The sequence below is a fragment of the Channa argus genome, chromosome 16 (assembly GCF_033026475.1).
Source record: "Channa argus isolate prfri chromosome 16, Channa argus male v1.0, whole genome shotgun sequence".
Lineage (NCBI taxonomy): Eukaryota > Metazoa > Chordata > Actinopteri > Anabantiformes > Channidae > Channa > Channa argus.
In genome coordinates this window covers 10,851,962-10,877,190 of record NC_090212.1, presented here as the reverse complement: position 1 = coordinate 10,877,190, position 25,229 = coordinate 10,851,962, and the positions used below count along the sequence as shown (strand labels likewise).

The window sequence follows — 25,229 nt, the reverse complement described above, 5'->3', positions numbered from 1 at the left end:
GCCTCAGCCTGCCCGCCCTCACACATACTTTGGCGCATGCGAGCACACAAACTGGGAAGTGAAGCAAACGAAGCTGAGCTGGAAGTTACAAAAGCACCAAACGATGCACAGTGTGATGGCAAAAGAAGGAGAATTTCTTAACCAAATATAATATGATGGTATTGGTCCAAACCAGGCTTGATAGTGTTGGATAAATAGACAAAACAGAACATACATACACAAAAATCTTACACCTAAATGTGCATAATTAATACATAGTTTTTAATGCTTTTAAGAATTTATTTAATAAACAGAATTTAAACATTTTTTTTCAGTTGATATTTGTTGAGAATGTCAACATATATTAATATAAAAGTACATATGCTGTCAATCAGGATTTTATCTATATCCCCCAATCTTATTTCCCAGAATAACGTTCAGCTACCTGAACAGAACGAGTCTGAGCTTGTTGTATTTAGCAGTGGTTTATACATGTAGGTGGGGAGAGCAGCAGGGATAGTGACAGTGGCAGTATATTAACTGTAACAGAGTGAGGTTTTCCAGTGAAGAAAAAAATGAAAGTTGAATGTATACTCAAAACACAACATGTCTTTTGGCTGCACTGCCCTATGTTTATGAATCTGCGTTCAGTGAAATAACAGGTATAATTTCATGTTTTTCCAGATTTGATCTTTTCAATATTTAAGTGACATTGGCTGGTTCAAACTCTTTTCCCTTTACTTTAAAAGTTACCAAAATGTAACATTTATCTATGTTTGGTTATTGTGTACAAAATAGTAAGAAAAACGAAACATAACATCCAATAATGTGTCATACATTACAACGAAACAGCATTTTTAGCCCCATACCTGAATGCCTGGCTTTTTAACATATTTTAAAGAGGAATTGTTCAAGTTTTTATTCAAAACAAAAAACACTAGGTGCCTGTTTCTCTATGGTTTTCACACAACCCGAAGCTGCCACTCATCACCTATCCTGTCTTAGCCATTCATCCAACACAGTGGAGCTCTACCACACACTAATGAAACACAGACCAACCAGCCAAAACTCGGTCACTTTACTTTTCCTTTTCACTCCTTTAGTCTTGTCATCCATCTTCTTTCATACTTTCAGCACTGTTTAACTCCCTTACTGCGACCAATCAAAGGGATGCACTGGGACTGAGGATGGCGGGAGTAGAAGGAGAAAAAAGTGTACAATGCTGAATAGTTGATTGGGAAAGGAACAATTTGGGAGTTGAAGATAGCTAAAATGGCAGTAAACCAGATTTCAAGTGACAAAACAGAGCCAATCCACAGTTGAGAAATGTTTGTTGCATACCTCTGGAAGGACACCTTGAAAACTGGCAAAGTCACATTAGCACGAAGAGACTATAATACATGCATACACAAGAACAAGCTTTGTTTTGACAAATACATTTTACAGAAGGAAAACTGCACTAATGGAAAACAAGTAGTCTGGTTGTCTATGTAAAGCAGAGCTATCCCCTCTTAGAAACCTTCAACTGTGAACATCTCATTAAAAACTTGTGTTAATTAAAGAAATTGAGTGCTGGTTTCTAAATGCTTCAATAAAAGAAAGCAAATTAACTGAAGAGAGAAAGGACCCTCAGCGAGGCCCAGCAGAGAGATGAAATGGGTCCTAGGGACCATTGGAACAACACCACTTGAGCAGCCAACACAAACATCTGCTTTTACTATCATGGAGGTCCGTCTTACCACCTATACAACATTATGGTCGCCCTCATGATGCTTTCAAGTTTGTGTGTAAGTAGCATTTTACACTCTTATAATCCTCTTGTGACATTAAAATTCAACTCTGGGGACCATCAATCTTAATAAAACTGCAGGAGAAGATGATTTGAGGAAATAAACCCTTGTGCTACAGGGATTATCCCTCCTTCTCCTCCTCTCGTGAGTCTCTTACATCAACCTCAGTTCTACATAGAATTCTAGTGATCTACTAATATGAGTCCAGATTCACAGCTACTTTAAAAACATGAGATGGTTAAATGTCTTCGGGCAACATTGTTTTCTTGCCTGCCCTAAAGCCACATGCTTTGTAAAAGCTTGACTTGCTTCTATTTCTAGCTTTGTGGGGTTTTTTGGGGGGGTTGAAAAAAATTGAGCGTGCTGAATTACTAATTGGTGTTAAAACACAAGAAAGGGGTCTTCAATGAATCCAATGTTCACAACACCATAACTACAACACAAGTTGTGGGTCACTATTACAAATGCCATCAGAAATTTTCTCCTTACACAGACACACAGCACAGTTGTCAGCACTCTCCAGGTCCCCAAAATCTCTCCTGACTCTGCAGCTCAGCAGGACACGTCAAGGTCACTAACTAACCTCTCCATCAGCACCTCCCCACAACATCAGCAGAGACACACACAAAAAAGCACACACTAGTGTGATTATGGAGGGTTTGGAGAGCTAAGGCTGGCTCAAACACACCTCCTTTGGCAGTAAATCTACCTTTGCTAATACAGAAAGTGATAATGAGAACAATGGAAAGGAAACCAGTGGTGAGCATTGTATAGAGGATAAAATGAATAAGCCTAGTTAGGGGCCAGCTGAGTGCCATCTCATCCTCAGACTTCACTTCCACCTTGCGCACTGGAGCTGCCAGTGCTTCTGTATGGATAAAGAGCTTTGGGCTGCTGACTGGCTCTTTGAGCAGAAGTAGCAAGTGTAAAAGCTATTGCCTACATGGTGCCTCCCCTTGCCTTACAAGTTTAAATATAACTGCCAGATCAGTGGCAGCTGCCCCAGCGCAAAGCTCCTAAAGCTGACAACTCCTTTTTCCGCTGGGCTAGGCTAGGCTGGCTTGCCCGTGGGCAAGGGTTGTCGAGGCCAACCTAAAGACGGCCAAGTCAGGGGACAGGGCAGAGGTGTGAATACCCACATATGGTGGTGCCAATCAGGGCTGACAGTTTTCTTTACCCAATGAGTTGCCTCAGTCCAAGCTGCATGCTAGCAAATTAATAAAATGTAAAGACTAAAGGTCATAAACCATAAAAACAACCACCTTCCGTTTATCGACGTATTAAATGTCAAAAGTCATATTATAAGAAACATAATAACTTTGTTTTTCTATTTGTCGAAATACTGTGACTGAGGGAAATAAAACTAAAGATTCTGAAAAGGTGAGTGGGATTTGCGGGGAGTACATAGCAACAATCTATCAGGCAAAACAGGTTAGGCCAGTCAGCCAGAGTAAAGTAAAACAGAGCTTGGGCTGTGCTGACGAGTATGTCTATCGTGTAGAGGTCACTCTAAAGGACAACTTAACCAAGTAAAACAGGCTTGAGCAAACAAGCCCACAGTATGAGTATGAGTGTGTGTGTGTTTTCTATGGAAGTCAAATGCTGCTACCTAAGTGTAGAATAGAATAAAGCCAGAGAGAACCCAGGATTATTTCAGCCAGCTACAAATCTATGTTTAGGGATAAACTTTCCACCCACATTTCGTTGAGTTGTACTTTGTTTACATGTGAGTGTGCCTCCTGCTTTCATTAGGTGCCCATGCCGACCTCGTCAGGTATGTCAGCTGCTCTGTTGACTGCAAAGAGTGGATTGGGCCCCAGCAGAGCTGGGACACAGGACCTTTCATTTAAGATGGCGCTGAAAGCTGTCCCAAAGAAGAGAGATTCCCCAACGGTCAAATGCTTTAGGAATGGGAACACTGAAGCAGCTGGGGACAATCCCTAGCCTCACACATACACCCTTAAAGCAGAAATTTATATGCTAATAACCCTCAGCTCTTGTCCATGTTTTGCTCAGAGCAGATGCCAAGCATTATGACAAGAGTCATCATGTGTCAGACATCAACAATCTGTTTAAACTGTGAATAGCTCCTTTCCTCCCACACAGCGAGCTTCTTTTAATATCAGCGGACATGTATTTTAAAAAAGACTTTATTCTTCAAAAGATGTTTACTCATAATTGGTAAGGGGAGTGTGCTTTTATGCCTGTGTGCATGCATACGCACAGTGTGTGTGTGTGTGCGTGTGTGTGTGTGTCTTGGTTCAATAGATTGCCTACAAAGTGAAGGATTAGTGAGTGATTCCAGACCATTCCTTAGGCAAGACCAGGCCCATCCCACCTCATGTCACACCTGGACTGGGACTACTTTCCCTCAGGATCAGGTAACTTCCTCAAACATTCATTTTATTGCACGTTAATGCACAACATGTATAATCAGGATCAGGGTTGGAGACCCCTTCACCAGCTCCTGGAAAATTACCCAGGCTGTGCCAACATGGCTGAGATGTCCCCTTTCATGTTCCCAGTAAACAGCATGACACAACTAGATCTAACATTAGATCATTCTTTAAATAAAGACTAAAGCCACTGGGAAAATGAGGAAGAATTGGCATCCTCAGATTCCTTGGACAACATGTCTCAAACACGGTCAGATATGCCATTCTTCCAGTGAGGGCTTACCTTGGCCCCGGGTAAAGCAGCTGGCTGAAGTGGTGGGGACAGGTGGTGGACAACGAGGGTGGGGATGGGAAATTTAGCGGTGCCAAGAACATCTGCTACTTTGATTGGTGAAGTTGTAGATCCCCAGCAAGATTCAGAGGTCATGAATCAGACCTCCCCCCATTTATTGCTGTCACAATCAAACCATGTCTATTTTGTGAAAGTAAGTCAGAAGAGAGTACAAATACTGGGTCTTCTACTAGAGAGTTTATTTCAGAAATCATAACAGATGTTAGAGCAACAATAGTAACAATCTCCTTTAATCCAGAGTCTTTAAGCAAACAATATTAATTTGTTAACTTAAAATTAACATCACACGTTTACAGAGCCAAAGTCTTGTTTTATCCTCCCAAAAGTAAGAAGTTTAATGACATAAAACAGAGACTCAATGGCTCATTATTGAGTAAATTTGTAAGCACTAATTGATATAGCTGTCAATAAAGCGAGGAGCCCAAAGAAGTGTAAAGATTTATTTTTACATTTTTCTTCCCTAGTTTCAGCTGAAGAAAAACAGAAATACTGCTAGGAACAAGGGACCACAACCTAGCAGATAAATGAATTCCAGCAATCTGCAGGAATCCACCACTCTGCGCTGAAACCCTACCAAGTCAAACAGAAGTCATTCTTATGGACTCTAAGGTAAAGGGAAATCCAAACCCACACGTTCCCCTGACTCAAGACTCTCAGTCCAACACAGCAGATGCATGGTGGGAGCCTTGCTCCACCAACAGCAGCTCAGGGACGGGAGGATGAAGAGAAATGAGAAGAAAGAAGCTGAGGAAAAACAGCCACAGAGGAAGCCAAAAGTAACATAATCCTGCTGTTTCTCTCTCCATCAGCAAGTTTAACTTTATGCTGTATATCAACAAAGTCAGAGAACCACACGCCCTATTTGGATCAAGTTAATGCTTTTGGACTGATTGTACATGAGCTAGTTGTAATGTCTCACTGATTATCACTACATCTAATTACTTCCCCATGAACTTTCATGTAAACACACAGTAAAAAAGACATGATAATTTAGTTATAGCCAAAAATGTCAAAACCTAGCTCCAGTTTGAGTCTATAGGTGAGTACTAAGCACATATCTCTTCCTCACATCACTAAACTGTGGGAAGACATCCCTGTCTCATAAGGGTTATTGGAGGGAGAGGAGGGGTGATGACACAGTAAAATGAAAATATATGACTGAAAACCTGAATCTGAGCCAAATGCTAAATCTCTACAGACACTGTGAGCATAAAGCTGCAAGCTCAGAGTGACCAGAGCCCTGAGCCCACATGCTTACTCTGTGGGTTGTACCTCTCGCCCAAGGGAATGTGATGACATGACTGAAGGAGTGAAGGCCTGTTCCCACACTGAAGAAGCACAGGCATGAAAGAACATCCTTCCTTTGAAGGTCTGGTTTGTTATTGGCCCTGTGTTGTCAACAGCCACTCCACATAAAATTTAAATTTGCACTGGACAAAAATTACACCATGACCTTATCTATTCTGACCAAACAAACCAACAGTGCTCACTCTGCTTTCAAATGAAGCAGCAAAACCCATTTTGACTAATGGATGCAATGGTTTTGTTCAGACTCAAATTATCCTTGAATAAAAAAATGATCCATCTCTATTATTTGAATGAGGCCACCCTATGACACCCTATGTTATGCAGCAGGGGTGCCAATGTGTCATTAGCCAAACAAGTTGAACCGTTTGAATATTTTTGATAGATTAGGCAATGTGAACTTTACATTTTTTAAAACTCACAATTGATGTTTTGACAGCAAGTTATAAAGTGATACCTGTTAAAACTATAAACCACCCTGCAATGTCTTTATGTCTGATAAGCTTTGAGATTTATGGACATCTCTGTTCACACATACAGATTCAAAATTTTATAAACTGCCATTCAGTGTGAATTAAAATTGAATTGAAGTAACCTAGCCCTTTACGCAAATGTCCTTGACCTTGTCCTTTTCTCAATCAATTGCTTCCTATGTAAAAGTGATGCAGTTTTTTTTTAACTTAAGTATGACTGAATTCATTTTTGTGGCCTGATGTAAGGCCTAATATGCCTTAAATGTTGCACTTACCATACAGATTCCAGTTGAAAATACACTGATAGGTTTGACTGCCTGTTTCTGTTGCTCTATTTGCGTCTCCAGCTGGGCAGCACGAACCTTATGTTGGGCAAGCAAGATGGTGGCAGGAATTTGAGACTGCTCCTGAAGAAACAAATAGGATTTGGAATTATATGAAAATGTTAATCTAGGTGTGTAATGAGTGCTTCATCAGGAACCTTTCAACTCAGCAAAAATATCTCACACTTGCACATGCTGAGGTCATTTTTCCATGTAACCACTGTGTGTGGAGAAGAGATGAAAACGCAAGCAGTCCCCCCCTCCACCAACTTATCTCCAGGACGTCTGTGTCTAATGGGATAACCATCAGCATCATAGGATGCTTTCAGGCTAGCTGTCACATTAACAAAACTGTGTCACAGCAAGAGACGCTGCTTCAAGTGCACTGCGACGCCTTCACCTCCATTAAATGCAAGGTCGTACATTTCAATTTCTCTAGTGGAATGTTGCCAAGCCCAGAGGTCTAAGAACACAAGCTTGGACATGATGTTCAATAAAGAGATAGGACATTTTGATGACGTGTACAGCAGGGGTAGGACAGTCAAAACGCATTGTAGAATTTAACAAAAAACCAAAAGTTTTGACACAACTGCTGTCAAGAATGTCCCATTTTCACTTGAATTGGCACTTGTACGAATTTAATTGTAATAAATGAATTCCTTAACATGTTTCATAACTCATAATACATTTATCAAAAGGAGATACAATCTTTTAAACTAATGTTGATTTCATATTTTACTGTAACTATAATTAATTATAAATGACAGAACAATTATACTATTTTAATGTACTAAATATTACGTTGATTCCAGAAAATCTCTTACTCTTTAAATATATATAAAAAATTCACAACTTGCCCTTTAGGAGCAGTCTTTTTACTTCCTTCAAGCTTGGGTCCTCTACTAAAGGCTCGGGAGCTTGATGGTCCTGCGCATTATCGTAGCTGGTTCTAGGACTGCACTCTTCAGGACACAGATCTCAAATGTTGTTCCTGGAATCTGCTGGAGCCACTCTCCCAGTTTTGGAGTCACAGCCCCGAATGTTCCTATTACCACGGGGACCAGCTGTGCCTTCTCCTCCAACATCTTTTCTAACTTCTTTTAGCCCTTGGTATTTCTTGAGATTCCTATATTTCTTCTTCCTGATGTTGGTATCACTTGGGATTGCTACATCCATCACTATGGCCTTGTTCTTTTGTTTGTCCACTACGATTATGCATGGTTGGCTGGCCATTACCAGTTTGTCAGTTTGTATCTGGAAGTCCCACAGGATCTTAGCTCTGTCATTTTCAACCACCTCTGTGGTGTATCCCATTTTGACTTAGGACTTTCAGCCTGCACAGATGTTTCTGTACACCATGCCAGCTACTTGGTTATGGCAGTCAATGTATTTCCAGCCTGTTAGCATCTTGCACCCCACTGTAATGGGCTGGATTGTCTCAGGGACATCTTTACACAGCCTGTACCTGGAGTCCTGCCTGGTATGGTAGAAACTGGCCTGTATTGGTCTTGTATTTAGCTCCTGTTCCTATGCTGCCCGGATTAGTGCCTCTGTGCTGTCTTTCAGTCCAGCTTTGTCCCGCCACTGGTAGGATTTTTCGATATAGGCCACTTCTTCTATTTGTTGGTGGTACATAACTATGGGTACATAACTACTCTTCCCACTCTTTCTCCTCTGGATTTGGCTGCCTGAGGTATTCACTAAGCACATCATCACTTGCTGCCGTTCATAGATCTTTGTTGTTTTATTCTGGAGAGTGGCTCTGACGCTCACTAATCCTTGGCATCCTTCCTTCCCTTTGGTGTACAGTCTCAGGATGCTAGATTTGGGGTGAAACCCTCCATGCATTGTAAGGAGCTTCCTTGTCTTCCTTGGCCAGCTTTTTTATACCAGTGGGGTACCTCATGACAGGGAGGGCATAGGTGCAAATAGCCCGGATTCAGCTGACTTCTCAGGACTTGCCTTTACACTCTAGGTGTGTGGCAGTTGCTGCTTTCATTGGATGGGTCCCATTTGCCAGTTGTACTCCAAATTATTTGTAGCTGTCCTGAACATCTGCTATGTTGCCTTTTGATAGTACAAACCCCTAAGTTCTGACTACCATTCCCATTTTTGTTACCATCCTACCACACTTACCGAGTGTTAATCACATTGCAATGTCCTGGCTAAAGATCCTACTGGTATGCATCAGTGAGGTGATGTATCATTCACTCCTAGCATAGAGCTTAATGTTGTACATGTAGAGGAGATAGCTGATGGCTGCCTCATTCCATAATCATTATGTGTAACCACTCTTGGTGATGACCTGGCTGAGGGGGTTCAGCCCTATGCAGAACAGCAAAGAGACAGAGCATCTCCTTGATAAATACTGTACAGTTTGTTGTACCCCTATCTTCAACATGCTTTTCTGCAATTCCAATAGCTGGCTAACTTTGATTCATATTGCCTTGATTTTGGCCTCCATCCTCCTTCTCCATGGAGGCTACTGCTCCTTATGGCTTATGTTTAACTTATAGCCAAAAAATCTCAAGGATCAAATTCTGTGGTGTATAACAGCTTGTTGGCCTCAGTGATGGTCATAGTCGGGGTTGTTCAAGGTATTGCATTCATATCTTCTATTAAACTTTCAGAAGACACCTTAGACTTCTATCTATTTGAGTGTGTGTGTGTGTGGGTGTGGGTGTGTGTGTGTGAGAGAACAGTAAAACAGCTCTCACTGTTCTATTTTATCGACTAGTTAACAACACTTCCAAAAAACAGCAGCAAAGAAATCTAAATATATAGCATGCCTATAGTCCTTCTAGTGTGCTCATCTAAGAACCCTGAGGTTTTTTGGCCACAGGAAAGTACAGATGTCAGAGCTCAGGAGAGCTCCCTCAGGGGGGGGTGAGAGCTGATCTCATCTGTCTACAATCAACAGGCCCTGTGCCTTAAACAAACAAACACAACTTAGGCTGTTATCTGTGATGGTCCTTCAGCAGTCTACTCTACAGGAACAATTACTTCCAAAGCTCACAGCTCAACACAATGGAGCCAAGAGGCTTTGGAATCACAGAATGAAAACAATGCAGCCTGCAGCACAATGACTTGTAATAAGCTCTTAATGATCTCACAGCCAGGAACCCTCAGGCTGAGGGTGTGTGTGTGTTTATGTGTGTGTTTTAGACATGGAACATCCGACATAAGGTGACATTTTTACTGTAGAAATGTGTACATATAACAAGTGTGTTTCTCACCAGTTCATCCAGCAGAGCCTGCTTGTTCTTCTTCTTTACATTTAGTTGCCTTTGCTCCTCCTGCAATGCCTCCAGTCTCCGCTGCTCATTGCCCTGCTGCTCTGCCAACAGTAGCTCCTCCAGCTCCTCCTGTTCTCGAGTCTAACAAGAAGGCGGGTATGAAAGAGAAAGAAAAATTATGCAAAAAAATAAATAAATCATGCTGCCATATCTTTGGCCTGGAGGCTTAATCCCAATGAGCTCCAATAACACAATAATGTACAGTGCCTCTCTGAAAAACATCATAAATTCAGCAACAATTTACTGTTTAGTCTTCAATAGAGATTTTGTGCATTTGTGGGAAAACACACTTGGCACGTACAAGTTTAGCCTTGTTCCTCTGGATGAGATCTTTGTTCTCCCTCTGGTACTGCTCCATCCTCAATTTGGTGTTCTCCACATCGATATTGTTTGTCAGGTTATACACTACACAAGGAAATAACAAACCACTGTTAACAACTTCAATTCAAAAGCCCTTTGTGGGTCCATCATCACAAAATCATGTTGTGCAGAGTAGCACTGTTTAAACCCATGATACTATTATTTTAAATGTTAGCCAAGATCCAAAAAAGATCCAAAAATAACACGTGTTCAGCTAAAACACATACAAAAAAAGCATATAAAGTGACGTGCAAGACATGGAAAATTTTTCATTTGATGGAATGGCGCAGCCACAAAAAACAACATCTGGTAATTCAATATTTCTCTCAACTTAAGTGAGATAGATCTTTTGTGGTGTACTGGATTGAGCACATATAAAATATACAGTTAGGTGCTGTTGTTGAACTGTGAAATCTAAATCTAAACTATATGCAGAAAATTTTTAAAGAAGTTGAGAAAAGTTGAGTGTACCACTGAAAATCTTTGGACTAAACCTATCAAGAAGACCACAGGAGCTGTAAAAGCTTGATAGCCATAATTATTTGTATTCATGTATCCAGACTATAATAGAACCTAGAATCTTTTTGGGGCCACAGGGGATTAGTTTGCTGCAGTAGCACCGTTGGCCACAATGAAGAATTAACACCAAGTATGGCTAGCCACTCATGTCCAGGTCTCTTAGACGGGCACTCCCGGGTCAAATTTAGACATTTTTATCAGTTTGGAATCAAAAGGTTTGTTCAGCTAAATCTTTTGCTCAATCTAAAATGTGATAAAGTAAACCTGGATTCGCGGACTATTATGCATTTGGTGATGACCATTAACAATTGTCATCAGGTAAGCTAATAGTTACTAGTATTTCTAGATTCCCTTGTTACCTTAACAACAATACCTTTATACTGTCATTTTAAAATCTCCCATCCTGTTGATGAGTCTCTGAGTTGTTGGTGATGACTGTCATGTAAACCCCCCTCCAATCTGGAGCCACTGCCTGGTGTGTGTACAACTATTGCTTTGATCCTCACGTCACATTTACTTGGGTCATAACGTTAGAATAAGTAGAATCATAGTGTCTTGTGTCTGTTTAATACATGCATAAAAGTCCATGGTGGTTCGCCAAGGCAAGACAGGTTAGGGTTGACAGAGCTTTTCTGTGATTCATACTCTTGGCTGCCATTAAAGTCTGTAAAACATGCCCCAGAGCCAAGAAGAAATCATTACACTAGTTAGCATCACTTTACTCTCCATTTCAACATGAGGCTCCTACCTATGTCTTCCACTTGCTCCAAGTAATCATTATATTCTCTCAGGCTGGGGAAGTCAAAATCTCTCTTGTTGTATCTGCAGGGGAAGGACACAATTGATGATACAAATTGTAAAACCAGATGAAAGCAAATATGCACTGACATTAATAGCCTCCATTAAATCAACCATTTTATAATACCAAGTCTGCACACTGCCTAATAGACACACATTAGATGTCAATTAAGGAGCTATTAAAGAACAGATGAGAGGGAGAGAAAGAACTCAGGGAGGAACTGAGAAGTAAAAACCTGGCAGGGAAAAAGCCTTCCCGTTTGAGCCCCCCCCTCCACGGGGACACTTATTGTCTACAAAACAAACAGTGTACTGACAAACACAAAGGTGGCTTAAGAAGTGGGAGGAGGCATGAGATGACACATAAACACACAGAGCCACACCCCTCACCCCCCAACTCACATCTTCAGCACCTTCTTGCGAATCTCCACTTCCTTATCTACGGTGGGGTCTTCGAAAAGCTGCACACGGAAGTTGCTCTTCCTCAGGGGTGTGTCGCACTGTACACAGTTGCCTGAGCCACGCACAAACAGCATCTCTACGCAGTTCTCACATCTGTTTGTGGGAGAAAAGGCAGCAAAATACCACCAAGCTGAGTTGGATGTTTCCAGAGGTGACCGCCTCAGGCAGGCCAAAGAGTCAGCTTTGTGTGTGCATTTGTTGGCGTATGGGGCTGCTGAAATACAATTTTCCTCACAGTGAAGCAATTTTTTAAAAATCTGTAAGTTACCATCTGGCATCTGACAGTTGGTGATAATGGGGCATATGAATATTTCCTCTAAGTGCTCAAAGATGAGTGGGATTATGATTGGAATGTCGATTAGGCTGCCTCCCACTCTCAGACAAGAGGAAATTAGTCTGACACCCCATCAATGCATCGTCTGTCTGCACTGGAAAAACATTTGCTTTATTGTTATTTCAACAGACCTCAGTCATTTTGCCACGTTGCATAATGGTAGTTCACACTCTAGTCTATCATTATAGGAACTGAGTAACTCCTTAATTTTGGAAATGCAAAGAAATATAGATTTACAATGGTAGTGTTTTGTGTGCTCTTTACTGGCTAATTTTAAACTCGCTGCCATCTGTGCTTAAAGGCTTTTATTTATGTGAAAATTCAACAAAATAAATCATGGTGACATGAAAGGAAACTGTCTTAAGCCACCTTTTAAAATACTACCATGATAAATCTATTTAAAGGATATGATTACTTTCCTAGACAAAATCTGTAACAGTACAACATAGTCATGATGTTTTTTTTTTTCAAACAGCCCTTGGCTGCTCTTCTCTTTAGTCTATACCTATCTAACAGTGCCCAACAATGAATGAAAAGGCAGAAATACTCAAGATAATGTTGGGGGATTTCCAGTAAACCTAGGTTCAAACAGGAAGGTTTACTTCACGTACTATTGCAACACAGCTCCACAGCAACAAACCAGCAGACCCACCTGAGGTCACAGCTTTAGCCATCAATCACACCTGTATGCAGGTAGGCATTTACCCATCAGTCACACTCAAAAGGCGAGTGGACATTGAGGACAATGGTAATGTTCCTAAATCTAACTTGATGGGGCTGAGGTCCTGGATAAATGTTTGCACAGTACACTCTTAATTACATCTATGTGGAGCCTTATTTCCTCAGAAATTCACCTTCCTGCCTGTGAGCACCTTTGCAAAAATAGAAAGCATCTTGTTTCTAAATGTCACAATCAGCTTTTGAGCACTGACAATTTCCAGGATAAAATACAGCAAAGTTCAAGGGTAAAAGAAAGATTTTTTACCACAAGGTAAGGTTGAGTCATTTCTTTCCAAAAATGCCAAGAGGACAATTCACTTTATCAGCAGGACTCAAAACATACAACAGTTAAAGGAGAAACTGCAGTGCCATGGAATTTGGCTGTTTATGCACAGCGTCTCAGATACGGGTCAAACAAGACTAAGTGTGACACCAAACTTTTTTAGCCAAACAACACACACAGAATTATAAAAACAGATGAAGCATTGCAGGGGACCATCTTACAAGCATGTCAGTTTAGCTTGGCTTAGATGAAGCAGCAATATAAAAATGAAAATGAAGGCTAAAAGGACAGAAACATCTGCGTTGTCCAGCACTTCAGAGCATGTGGAGCTCAAAGCTCAAGAGCACCATGGAAGAGGCAGATGTTCACTGTGGCCCCCAGGCTACAGGAGATGTATAGGCCTGGCCATATGGAGGTAGATGGAGGGATTCAGCCTGTTTCCACAAGCCCACAAAGAGCCCATTCATCAACACAGGGCAAGAAGTGGGGCGTAGCTTGCCCCCTGCCCCTAAATGGACCACACAACAGAACTCTCCATAGGGGAAATCCTCTGTAACTCTAGTGTAAACAGGAAAATGAGAGGGAGGAGACATTAAAAGTCAATTTGCCATCTTTCTTTTGAATTGTGTCCTATCTAAATTACTGCTCTCAGATTGTATTACAATTTGTATGCCGAAATTGACATTTCTTGCCAAGGCAATGCTATAATGCTAGGAACACAGAGATCTCAAACAGTTCTTCTTCTTTGTGTCCCAGGGACATTGACACTAACTGAGTGCTCATATGACTCCTCCCTCTCTCACCTGTCCTCCACAGAGTTCTGGGGCCTTATCTCTACCATCTGCAGCTGTCAGCAGGTCAGGGAAGGGGGTAGTAAGAGTAGGAACAACAGGGTGCTGGCAGAGCAAAGAAGCTCCCCACCACCAGAATAACCATAGTACTTCTCAGTGACATTGCATGAGTCTTTGCTCTTTCACTTAGCAAGAATGAGTGACATACACTCAGAAAAGTGCTGAATTCATCCGTTTCTGTCATGATTGTCTCAGGGCTTTCACAGAGCCCATACCTGGGTTCACAATAAGCACAGAGCTGACTTTGTGTCAAATTTAAACCTGCTATAATGCTCCGTCCTGCCCTCTAACCTACAATACCCGAAGCAGCAGAGTCAAAAAATGCTGAGGCCCAAAATTATTATTGCTTACATAAAAAATTAGCATAGGCTTGTGTGATCTAAAAAAACAAAGTGGGTGAGCTTTGTATAGTAGTTTAGCAACAAGCTCAGTGTTTCGTAAAATACGAATGCATTGATATGAACAATTAAATATAATGGGAAAATACAGTGAGAACCATAGGTTTGTGAATTTTTTTTTACTGATGTGCTATTAGCGGCAGAGTCAGCTTGAAGCCGACTTCTCTCAGTTTGACAAGTACGCATCCTTACTGATACTTAGAGAAGTAAATCTCTGTAGATCACTAACTAACATGTTATATATTTAAGCTTCATAGAATGTGATTTAAATAAATTACTTTAATTTTACTTGTGCAAAAAGCCAGGCTTTCTTCCCCCCAGTTCCAGCCTTTATGCTAAGCTAAGTTATTCCTCTTCTACATAGGACTATAATTTTCTCAACATTCTCATCCGACTCTCAATCGATTCCTTTAAGTTTGTACATACTATATTAATATCAGCCTAGAACATACAACCATCAGTTACAGTAAACTATCTTTTACCTATTGAGGTGTGTCTATCCACCCCCTCATTGTTTGTGCCGGCCTGTGTGCCCATTGTCAAATGCCAAAGGACATGAGCCTAGTGTCATTGTGCAAAGGTAATAAATAACACACATCAAATATCCCTGGTGACAGTGATATAAAATGTGCTGTGGTGGGATTTAAATTTAGATGTATGCTAGAGGTGGAGAAGCTCAATACCGCATTGCATCAACAGGGCAGGATGCCCGGTCAGCTCAGACTGGGATGGCCAGTTAGTTCGTCCAAGGGTGAGGGTGGATAACAGTTAGTAAAATGAATAAACCAATCAGAGAGTCTAATTAGGACTATGGCTACTGAAGACTGAATAATGTAGAGATCATTTTTTTAACAAATCAAATAATATTTTAACTCATACTCACAATAGGGAAAAAGGGGTTACGTTTGCATTCCATTTTATATATGACATTTTAAATGAAGGGGATGCAAATATAACCCCAAGCCAAACATAATAATATTGCACAAAAACAAAAATCGTCAAGGAGTGTATAAAAAAAGTTATAGTAAAATGCTCACATTGTGCTCAAATGTGCAAAATATATATGTTATGATTAAAAAAATCAATTTCAAAATAAATTTGTATGCATTTTCTTAATATGTCCACTACTCACTGTTTTTCAGATAAAGTTATTGAATATACTACATTAGAAATTAGAGGCTGTTAAACGGAAATACATTTCACAAGTTACAGTATATACCCTGCACATCCATAAACTCTTAAGTAAGCCTAACTGCAAACAAAATGGCAAATTAAGTCAGCATTAAAAATACTAATACAGTTTAGGAATACAGCTGGTTCTAAGTGGTGCATAAAGTCAATGTGGCACTGGCTCTGAGGAACAAATCCAAGGTGACCTGAGCTAGGACATCTCTCCAAATTGCTTCATTGCAAAATCATTTTAATTTTCTGCATGCAGCTCTGCATCTAGACAGAGGCAGTGAGTTATGAGTTTGCTGACCTGATGACAAAGCATGGCCACTTCCTGATGCTATGGTCAATAAACAGACAGGGTCGAAAAGATGCTCTCATCAGTTTACGACCATCACTTGATGATACTTATAGAGAACATGTCACCTGTCACCTTTATATGACCAGGTTTTAAAAGAAATGACAAGGTTAAATATTTGAAAAAAACATACCAAACAAATTTAACTTAGTAATGACATGAAAATGACATACTAAAAAAACTGCAGCAGTAAATAGGAATAGTATATAGTAACAGCAACCATTAGTTAATTACTAAATCAGGTCTATCAAAATAAGATTATTCCACTTAAAACTCATAATTTATTTTTTAATGGAACAGAATATTTTGTTGAATTAATTTTCACTAAACCAAAGACATGCTTACTTTTGTTTATATTATATTATTGTAAATTAATTTTAAATGGGTTTTGGTAGCTTGTTATGGGCATTTTGCACTGTGTATTTTCTGTTTTATGGCAAAGTAAATCCCACCAAGATTTTAGGTACAAATACCGTAAATGACTCACTAATCCAGATCTGTCACATGGATATTCAAGTTAAAATGCTCATTTTTAGAGATTCAGTATAATGGTGACAATGTTTAGGTTGCCTTTATTCCAGTTGTAAGTATAAATAAGCACAACAAAAAATATTAGTTTTATTTCAAGTATAAAGTGCAAATCTTTGATTACAGTGCAAAGATTTGACATAAGCTGTCCCTTTGTAAACACTCTTGGTAAATCTGTTCTCCCAAGAGGTTTAAACCGCAGCACAAACTGCCCACGTGAAGTGTATACTCCTTATAATCAATCACTCTTCCTCCTGTCATCCTGAACTTTTCTGTACTTTCTGTACCAAAAATGGACCACTTAAGTCAAACACCTATTTAAAAACTTAACAAGGGTTTCTGGATAAAAAAAATAAATAGCACAATTCAGGTGCAAATAACAACACTGTGGTGTAATTAAGAACTTTCCTGTCTCATATTTATTGACATTAACTACTTATTGACGGTCTTCGTGCAGCAGAAGAGAGGATGAACTCATTTGTAAACTGGCAAATTTGTGTTTCTGATGTGTTCTGTTTTTTTATAGTAAAGATATTCTATACTGTGTATATAAATATTCAGTTTATAATTCATCTTTATTGTTGAGAAACACTGAGCACAACAAATTAGCTGTGAAGCTAGCTAAAAGCTTATGACACTAAGGACCAACCATAACATTTGAGAAACGCTTTACAATGTGGAAATAGTTTTAAAATCATGTTTAGTGTATGCTGAGGTGGATGTTTGTACAGTTTAAATGATAAACACCGTTGTGTTTAACTGTCAGTTAAAATTACTTACAACGTGTGACCGCAGACGTTTACCATCAGCTTTAACGACGGATTCCTGTACTTGGTTGTTTTGCATCTCGGACACCCCTGGTCGTCCATTTCGGTCTGTGAAACACAAAATAACAAACTTAAAAAAATGTCAACATCGAGGAGCTATTTCTTCCAAAGCGGCAAGATGCTGAGTTACGCAGAAGTGGTCCGACGGGAAACCGCGCTAATAGAATACGTTCCTACTGAATAATGACCCCTGAAGCAGCGGTGGTCACACTGTGGAGCAGACTCTACCCTGCCCTACAGTCTGAGGTGAAAAACTGAGTAACTTTTTTACTAAGTTGTGTTAAGAGATAATGTGTTTTAGAACAATTGTCATTTTATGTGCAATTGTCTTCTAATAATCTAATGTAAATCTGAACTGAAACATAATTAAAACCCAAAATCAACCTAGACGTTGTTCCCAAGATATGATGGATGTATAGCCATATAGTCCCTATATAGCCACAGTCCAGAGACTATGGCCCCTAAAGCAGATGTAGGCTATTGCTCTATAAGCCCAATTCCATGTGTTAAACTGATAAGGAATGTTATAGTGTTAGGACTCCACAGCAACATTATAATTAAACAATTTACAAGATGGCGAGGTAAAATGTCCCTTTCTCTCTAACTCAGAGAACAGAAAACAGAAATATTGCGTTTACCATCTTCTCTCTGACAATTTGCTTGAATCGTACTGTAACTTGTCTCTCTAATCTGATGATGGGGTCAGCACATTTAATAATTTGAATGTACTGAAAGTTTTAAAATGCCCTTATCGTAGTAACATTCACTTTGAGAGTCTGGCGTTTAATTGATAATGTAGGACAGATTTTCCAGTATTTCTCCACCGTTGGAATTCCACTCCTTGATATTGGATTAAAACGGCTCTAGCTTTTCTGTTTCTATATAATCGATAAAGGCAATATAGTCAACAGGATATCCCGTTCCTACGATCCCAAAGCACTCACCTTGTACAGGTGAGTACGGGGATATATACTGGAAGTTACATGAGTGACAGCTGGAAATCAAACATTCATGTCTGAATCCCGCTTGCTCCTCCCTTATGGGGCCCTCGGCGGCCAATAGCGTGGCTCTCCTGCAGATAGACCCCAGTGCGTCTCCTTCCAGCTCCAGTCCCCGCAGAGTAAAAGTCACGTTGGAAAGAAAGGGGGAGAGACGTATCTACTTACAGCTGCTGTCAGATATCCGATCGCATTCGCATGGCGAGGAGGTAACCTGATCGAGTTGGGAGGAGTGACTTTACCAGGGAAGGCTAGAACAAAAAATGTCTTCTTCTTCTGCCGGAGAAGTCACAACAGCAAATGACATCAAGCGAGAAAATGTGAAGGAGATGGATAAACGGGAGTGCATCAAGCTTGTGGCACTGGACGCGACGGAGTTGTCCATGGAGCGCACGACTCCCAACACGGACGCGGTGCGCACGGAGCTGCTGGTGAGCGCCGCTTCCTCTCTGGCTTTCTCCCCGGAGCAAGTCGCGTGTGTCTGCGAGGCTTTGCAGCAGGGAGGCAATGTAGACCGGCTGGCCAGGTTCCTGTGGTCCCTGCCACAGAGTGACCTGCTACGCGGCAACGAAAGCATCCTAAAAGCACAAGCCCTGGTTGCTTTCCACCAGGCTCGGTATCAGGAGCTGTACAGTATTTTGGAGAACCACACTTTCAGTCCGTCCAACCACACCTTTCTGCAAGATTTATGGTACAAGGCCCGGTACACGGAGGCAGAGAAGGCGCGGGGGAGACCCCTGGGCGCCGTGGACAAATACAGGATCCGGAGAAAGTACCCTCTCCCCAGGACTATCTGGGACGGCGAGGAGACTGTGTATTGTTTCAAGGAGAGGTCGCGAAACGCGCTGAAGGATCTGTATAATCAGAATAGGTACCCCTCTCCTGCGGAGAAAAGAAATCTCGCCAAGATTACAGGACTCTCCTTAACTCAGGTCAGCAACTGGTTCAAAAACAGGAGGCAGAGAGACAGAAATCCGTCCGAGGCACAATCAAAAAGGTGAGGAAACACAGGGTACAATTTTTGTATTTCAGTCACAAACTACATGAACAACAAAATGTTTAAAAAATGCCTCTAAGTGAATGTGCGTAAAATTAACATTCAAATGGAGGCAGACTAATCATAAAGTATGAAGAGCTTGTTTTTCGTGGTAGGACGCCCAGTGTATAGCCATTGAAACTAATGTCAGTGATTGACAAAACTTGGTGTGTTTCACATAAGACCCACCTAAGACTCGACAGTGTGAATTATTATTTAGGTTAATTAAGAAACAAAAACTATGCGTAAAAGGGTTTGGAGCACGCTTTTAATGTTTTGAAATATGAAGCTGTTGCCATTCAGATCCGGTTTCAAGTGTGTTGGTGCTAAGGGGCATGGAAACCATAAGCAACTAAATAACACAGTGACTTCCACACTCCAGCGCTTTTACTGTCAGACCTTAAAAGTGAGTGACTTTGATGAAACAATAAACAATTCAGTAGGTGACTTGAAAAGTTACTATAATTTTCTGTTTTCAGGTGTGTGCACGAACAAAAACGGTAGCGCGTGCGTGTGTCCCTGGTCCACTACATAAATCATTTTTTTGATCACCCTCCCCCACCTAAAAAAGATCTTCCATCAGCTCCTACGTTTCATTTCATAATCCTCCAAACAAACACACTGAATTTTACCTTCTTTCATGTTCCCTCTTCTGTGAACAAAGCTGACGCACACCTGGTGGAGGTGACCTCTCTCTCTCTCTCTCTCTCTCTCTCTCTCTCTCTCTCTCTCTCTCTCTCTCTCTCTCTCTCTCTCTCTCTCTCTCTCTCTCTCTCTCTCTCTCTCTCTCTCTCTCTCTCTCTCTCTCTCTCTCTCTCTCTCTCTCTCTCTCTCTCTCTCTCTCTCACTCACTCACTCACTCACTCACTCACTCACTCACTCACTCACTCACTCACTCACTCACTCACTCACTCACTCACTCTCACACACAAACACACACACACACACAGTAAAAGAGTTTTTCGACTGAAATCATTTTAAAACAGTGATTTAATTTCTTACCTGTTAGCTTTATAAAAACGTTATTAATTTTTGGGGGGGGATAGATGCAGCTGTTTTAATCAGTCTTTTGAAACAAAATAGGGTTTTGACAAGAAATGACAAATAAATCGTTTTAGCCATTTGTTCTGTCATGAAACCAGCGCTGGCATATTGTCACACCAGAATTTATTGCGCCAAATGGTTTCACGGTTGTTGATGTTGGTTGGTTGTTGTCAGTGCCGCTCTCTATAAGGCATGTGAGGGCCAAACACAGCCTGTTCTTCAAAGCTTTGTAAAAACACAGCAACAAATGTGCTGTGGGTTACACGCAAGATGTGGGTGGAAAGGAAACAAACACCAATACTCTAGTTAATAACAGTAGAAGTGTGTCTTCTTCCTCATAAAAACTTGCAAAGGAAAAAAAACATTTTCCGATGTTGTTCCATTTTGGCTCAAAACCTTGTAACCCTCTAACAAAAATGAACCATAAATGATTCATGCTTTTTTTCTTTTTTATGTGACCCCCCTTCATCATTTGTTCTTTTTTTTTTCCTTTACGGATTTCACAGTGAATCTGATGGAAACCACAGCACAGAGGATGAGTCTAGTAAAGGCCAGGAGGAGTTGTCACCCCGGCCCCTGTCCAATTCCTCAGATGGGGTGATTACCCATGGGATTCAAACAGGTTCTCTGGACAGTGGAGTGGTCATCCAGCAGTTAGGGGACATCAAAATGCCCCCTGGATCCAGCAGTGGCAGTCTCTACAATGGAAGTATTGTGACCAGTAACACCTCTTCCACCGTGTTTCACAATGGTGGATCATCTTACCTCCACACACCCGGGAACATCCTCTTCAATGGGCTCAATCTGGGGATCCAGCCCTTGGCCTTCAACTCTCTGAGGCCAATTGGAGGAATTTTGATGGGGGGCTCTGGAGTGGACATGCAGATGCAGACAGAACAAGAGAAGGGACTGGGCAGTTCTGCTGAGGACTCGAATATACAGTACACCCCTTACTCAGGCTGTGTGAATGGAGGAGATGTGAAGATGGAAGGGGTTCACAGCCTGCCCGCCCAAAATGGGGGTTCATCTGTGCTGACGTTCAGCTCCTCTTCAGGTCCGCTGCAGTTGGGTAGTTACAGTCTGGTCCAGGTACCAAGTGGAGTGTCAGATGGTGATGGCAGTACGTTACTCCACAGTGATGTAGGTCTTCCTCCGCTGCAGCTTTCATCTGTCTCTTCTGCCTCAACAATCACACAACAAGGTGGGTACAGATTACATTTACTTATTTACATTTGTTGTTGAACATTCACACAATCGTATATTACATTATTTTGACCAAACAACTGATGAGTAAAACACAGTTTTAACAGGAGTAAGAGATGTGGTCTGTGGGGATATAGAACTTATACATTTAGAGGCAGCCATTGTTCATTATACTTACTCAGTGAGTCAGCTCAATACAACACTATTACTCTAAAATAATGCTGTTACATCAATGCACCTTTTAAGACTAGGAACAATTAGAACTACCTCTGTATTATATATTAGTCTATCAAGTCAATATTTGTCTCGTGTTATTACTTCCTATCTTCTGGCTTGATAGGAAGTCACTTGGGCCCTTTGTCCTCCTTAAATGAATCCAGTCTAATGCTACATGTCACTGGTAGTTCATCAACAGATGCTAACATCCACCCATAATATGTGAGCTGTCTCATTCTTAGTTTGTCTGTGTTTGAGCTGTAGACCACAGGGCTCACTCTACATATAACACAAAGCAGAAGAAACAGGGACAGGCCACACATGCATACACACAGAAGAGGTGGTCCTTTGAAAACTCTAGAGATCAATGAAAACAAGTTCTGAAGTCACCATTATTCATCATTATTACACTTTTGATCTGCAGAGCAGGTGGAGAAATCAGTTTCGGACAATCAGAGGCCAAGAAACGTGCAAACAGGGAATAAGCCATTACGGCACTTACTTTGACAGAAAGCAGAGAATCTGCACAAGCATGAATAATAAGGAAAAACAGAAAATTGCAGCTTGCTGTTGAGTTTTGGCAGGCCTTTGCATTCATTCTCTGGGGCACCACAGGGTCGAACTAACAGAGCACAGACTGTGTGAGATACACAACAGTAATTTTGGGGGCCAAGGCCTGCTGTAAGTGAAATGTAAAATATAGTCAGGAATGAGAGTGGAATCAAGGAGTGGGAATGGGATCTAGTGCAGTCAAACTGTGTTTATTGATCCACGGTTGTTTTACCACAGGTACCTTGTCTATGAACAATGTAGCAGTGAGCTCCTCGAGTGACAGCTCCTTCGAGCAGCAGGACAAGCTGACCATGACGTCTCTGCACCACAGCACAGTCCTCTACAGCATGAGCAATGCTGGCCAGCCATGCATCAAGAAGGAGCCTCTGGAAGGAGGTGTTTACTCCCCATATCACCATGGGCTCCATCTGGACCCCAGCGGTCAGATCAGCTACACCACCCCCAATTCAGAAGAAGTTCCCTCTAGCCAAGGTCCCCCCTCATCCACGGAGGTCACAGCTGTCAGCTCATCTAGCCCCGTGCCAGAGGTCTACACCACGCTCACCGTCAGCACGCCCCTGATGGCCCAAACAGACCTGAGCAGTCACCACCTCCATACTACAGAGTACCTCGGGAGCCATGAGGTCCGGGGGCCCCCCTCCTCACACCTGATGGGTTCCAGCATGAACAGCAACTACATGAACCTTTCAGAGAGCAAGGCTGACAGCTCAGGCTCGGGAGGCGTGAATGAGATGGTGCGAGCAATGTGTGGGGAGATGGAGGCTGTGGAGGGGAAGGAGCTAGCCAAACTACAGACAGTGCAGATGGATGAAGACATGGCTGACCTTTAACCTTCATGTCCACCCAAGCAGTGATATGGTGAATCTTTTTACTTTTGTGTGCGCGTGGGTGTGTGTTTTTTTTTTTTTTTTTTTTTACAATTCATTTCCTTTAAATGTTAAATTATTTGCCTTCATTTGACTTTTATAATGCACTCGAATCAGAGGGAGACCCTTTGTGAGGGAAAAAATTATGTTTTAAAAGCCCCATTTGCAAGATGAGACACTATAACCATTACATGCTAAAAGAAGTCACTGTATGTGTTTGAGCCATGTTTAAATGTGCATTTTTATAGACCACACCTGCTACTTCCTGCTGAGTGGATTTGATCTGCAGGAGCAGGTGCTGGAATGCCTTGAATCATGTGACCAGGATGTTCCTCCAAACTAAATGCGTCATCTGGGTCAAACCAAAAAGGTCATTCAGTTGGGGGGGGTCTCTGTGAAAATGGACAGATAAACAGCAACAGCTTAGCTTAACTGAAGGAATGCACACACATACAGAGAATAACAGGTTTTCAGTCATAAACAGCTGCTGATTTCGGGAAAAGTGTCCTTCAGTAAGCACCTTAAGTTATCTTAATACCCCGCAAGTCACGGCAAAACTCTGCTTTTGTGCATTATATCATACCAAAAGAACTCACAGTCCTGAAAATGGTACTAGAGTTAAGACAAACGTGCCTTTCTGCTACATGAAATACACATGTATTTGCATTAGTCTGTTTTGGCATTTGCACTACTGTAAAGGACATAACAATGTTTATAGCGCCTTCGTGTTGGAGGGATTGTCAGATGTGACAGACCTCAACAAATGCACACTAGTTCAGCAAAAACTCCAACTCCAAGCTTCATACTTTTCTGGTGGGACTGAGACAACAACGATTGATTGAAAGGTCACGTTGTCTGTTCACCAGTTTGTTCGTCTTTGTTTATAATGCTGCAGCTCATAGTATGTTAACTAGAATTGATGATGCTATACTATATTGTGTTTCATTTTGATGTGTCTCTCCGAATGTCACTAATAATGAATGATATTTTTCTATAAAGCCAGATGCAAACATCACCTGTGTGTATGCTTTTGAAGCATAGAAGGAGCAAAGGGACAGAGGTTAGAAGTAAATAAGAGGACAGATCTCTTTTTTTATACTCCTAACTTTAAAATGGAGAGGGATTGTAAAGATTTCTCTTTGCATGGCATCATAATGTTTTGGACACTAGTGCCTTTTACTTTTGTTTTGTGAATAACACTGATAGTAAACTCGGTCATAGCTCTTGTGTTGGCGTACAGGCAGTGGTATCCAGAGATTTACCTTCACTGCTGCCGACATCCCTGGCATATTTGTTTGGTGCCAGATGAAGGAGAAGACGGGAGAATGTGAAGTCCATTTGTCAAGTGCTTTTTGGTGGTTTTCACAACAGAAGCCTAATTCCTCGCTGTCATACACATGACCATAATAGCACATTTCAGACTCACAGACAAGTCACACTATGCACATATATCATTTCATCTCACATCTTCATATTACTACACTAGTAACACATTTCTCTGTCAGGATTTATGATATGAGCCGATCAATCTGAATGGAGAGTTAACTGAAAGTATCCTCAGTGCTTTATTGTCATTTACCAAAAACACGGGCAACTAGTAAACTGATGGTTATTTGTTTTAGGTTTTTTTTTTGTTTGTTTGAATTATATGTTTGTTATCTGAAATTATGTGAATGTATTTTTCTAAATCTCCATACTGCAATAAAAGTTTATATTTATAAAAACTGAAAAGCTACTTTAAATTCTTTCTGCGTTTAGCTTTCAAAATTGC

At 41.1% G+C, this 25,229-nt stretch overlaps 2 protein-coding genes across 5 annotated transcripts in view; one reads left to right on the top strand and one right to left on the bottom strand.

Moving 5' to 3' along the window:
- mnat1 (MNAT1 component of CDK activating kinase) overlaps positions 1 to 17,671 on the bottom strand; it is a 30,938-nt gene extending 13,267 nt beyond the window's left edge. Inside the window, exons 1-6 of one of the 4 annotated variants that reach the window (XM_067479080.1) lie at positions 17,476 to 17,670; positions 11,994 to 12,146; positions 11,542 to 11,615; positions 10,216 to 10,319; positions 9,855 to 9,995; positions 6,571 to 6,702 (exon numbers count right to left, since the gene is read on the bottom strand). In XM_067479080.1, coding sequence (XP_067335181.1) covers positions 6,571 to 6,702; positions 9,855 to 9,995; positions 10,216 to 10,319; positions 11,542 to 11,615; positions 11,994 to 12,146; positions 17,476 to 17,564 — 693 coding nt within the window. In that variant the 5' untranslated portion in view covers positions 17,565 to 17,670. Of the gene's footprint in view, positions 1 to 6,570; positions 6,703 to 9,854; positions 9,996 to 10,215; positions 10,320 to 11,541; positions 11,616 to 11,993; positions 12,147 to 17,475 lie in introns of all 4 variants that reach the window. The other 3 variants (XM_067479078.1, XM_067479081.1, XM_067479082.1) reach the window with 3 other exon arrangements.
- A 967-nt stretch (positions 17,672 to 18,638) lies between these two features.
- Positions 18,639 to 25,177, top strand: six4a (SIX homeobox 4a). The gene is made up of 3 exons (XM_067479070.1): positions 18,639 to 19,517; positions 21,107 to 21,801; positions 22,809 to 25,177. Exons 1-3 carry the CDS (start codon positions 18,784 to 18,786, stop codon positions 23,420 to 23,422), a joined length of 2,043 nt encoding a protein of 680 aa, XP_067335171.1. The 5' UTR covers positions 18,639 to 18,783; the 3' UTR covers positions 23,423 to 25,177.
- Positions 25,178 to 25,229: the final 52 nt, after the last annotated feature.

Excerpts from the sequence above, each read along its gene's own strand:
- six4a (XM_067479070.1), top strand. The coding sequence starts at position 18,784 with ATGTCTTCTTCTTCTGCCGGAGAAGTCACAACAGCAAATGACATCAAG. Across the intron at positions 19,518-21,106 it reads TCCGAGGCACAATCAAAAAG|TGAATCTGATGGAAACCACA; the intron begins GTGAGGAAACAC and ends CGGATTTCACAG. Across the intron at positions 21,802-22,808 it reads CTCAACAATCACACAACAAG|GTACCTTGTCTATGAACAAT; the intron begins GTGGGTACAGAT and ends GTTTTACCACAG.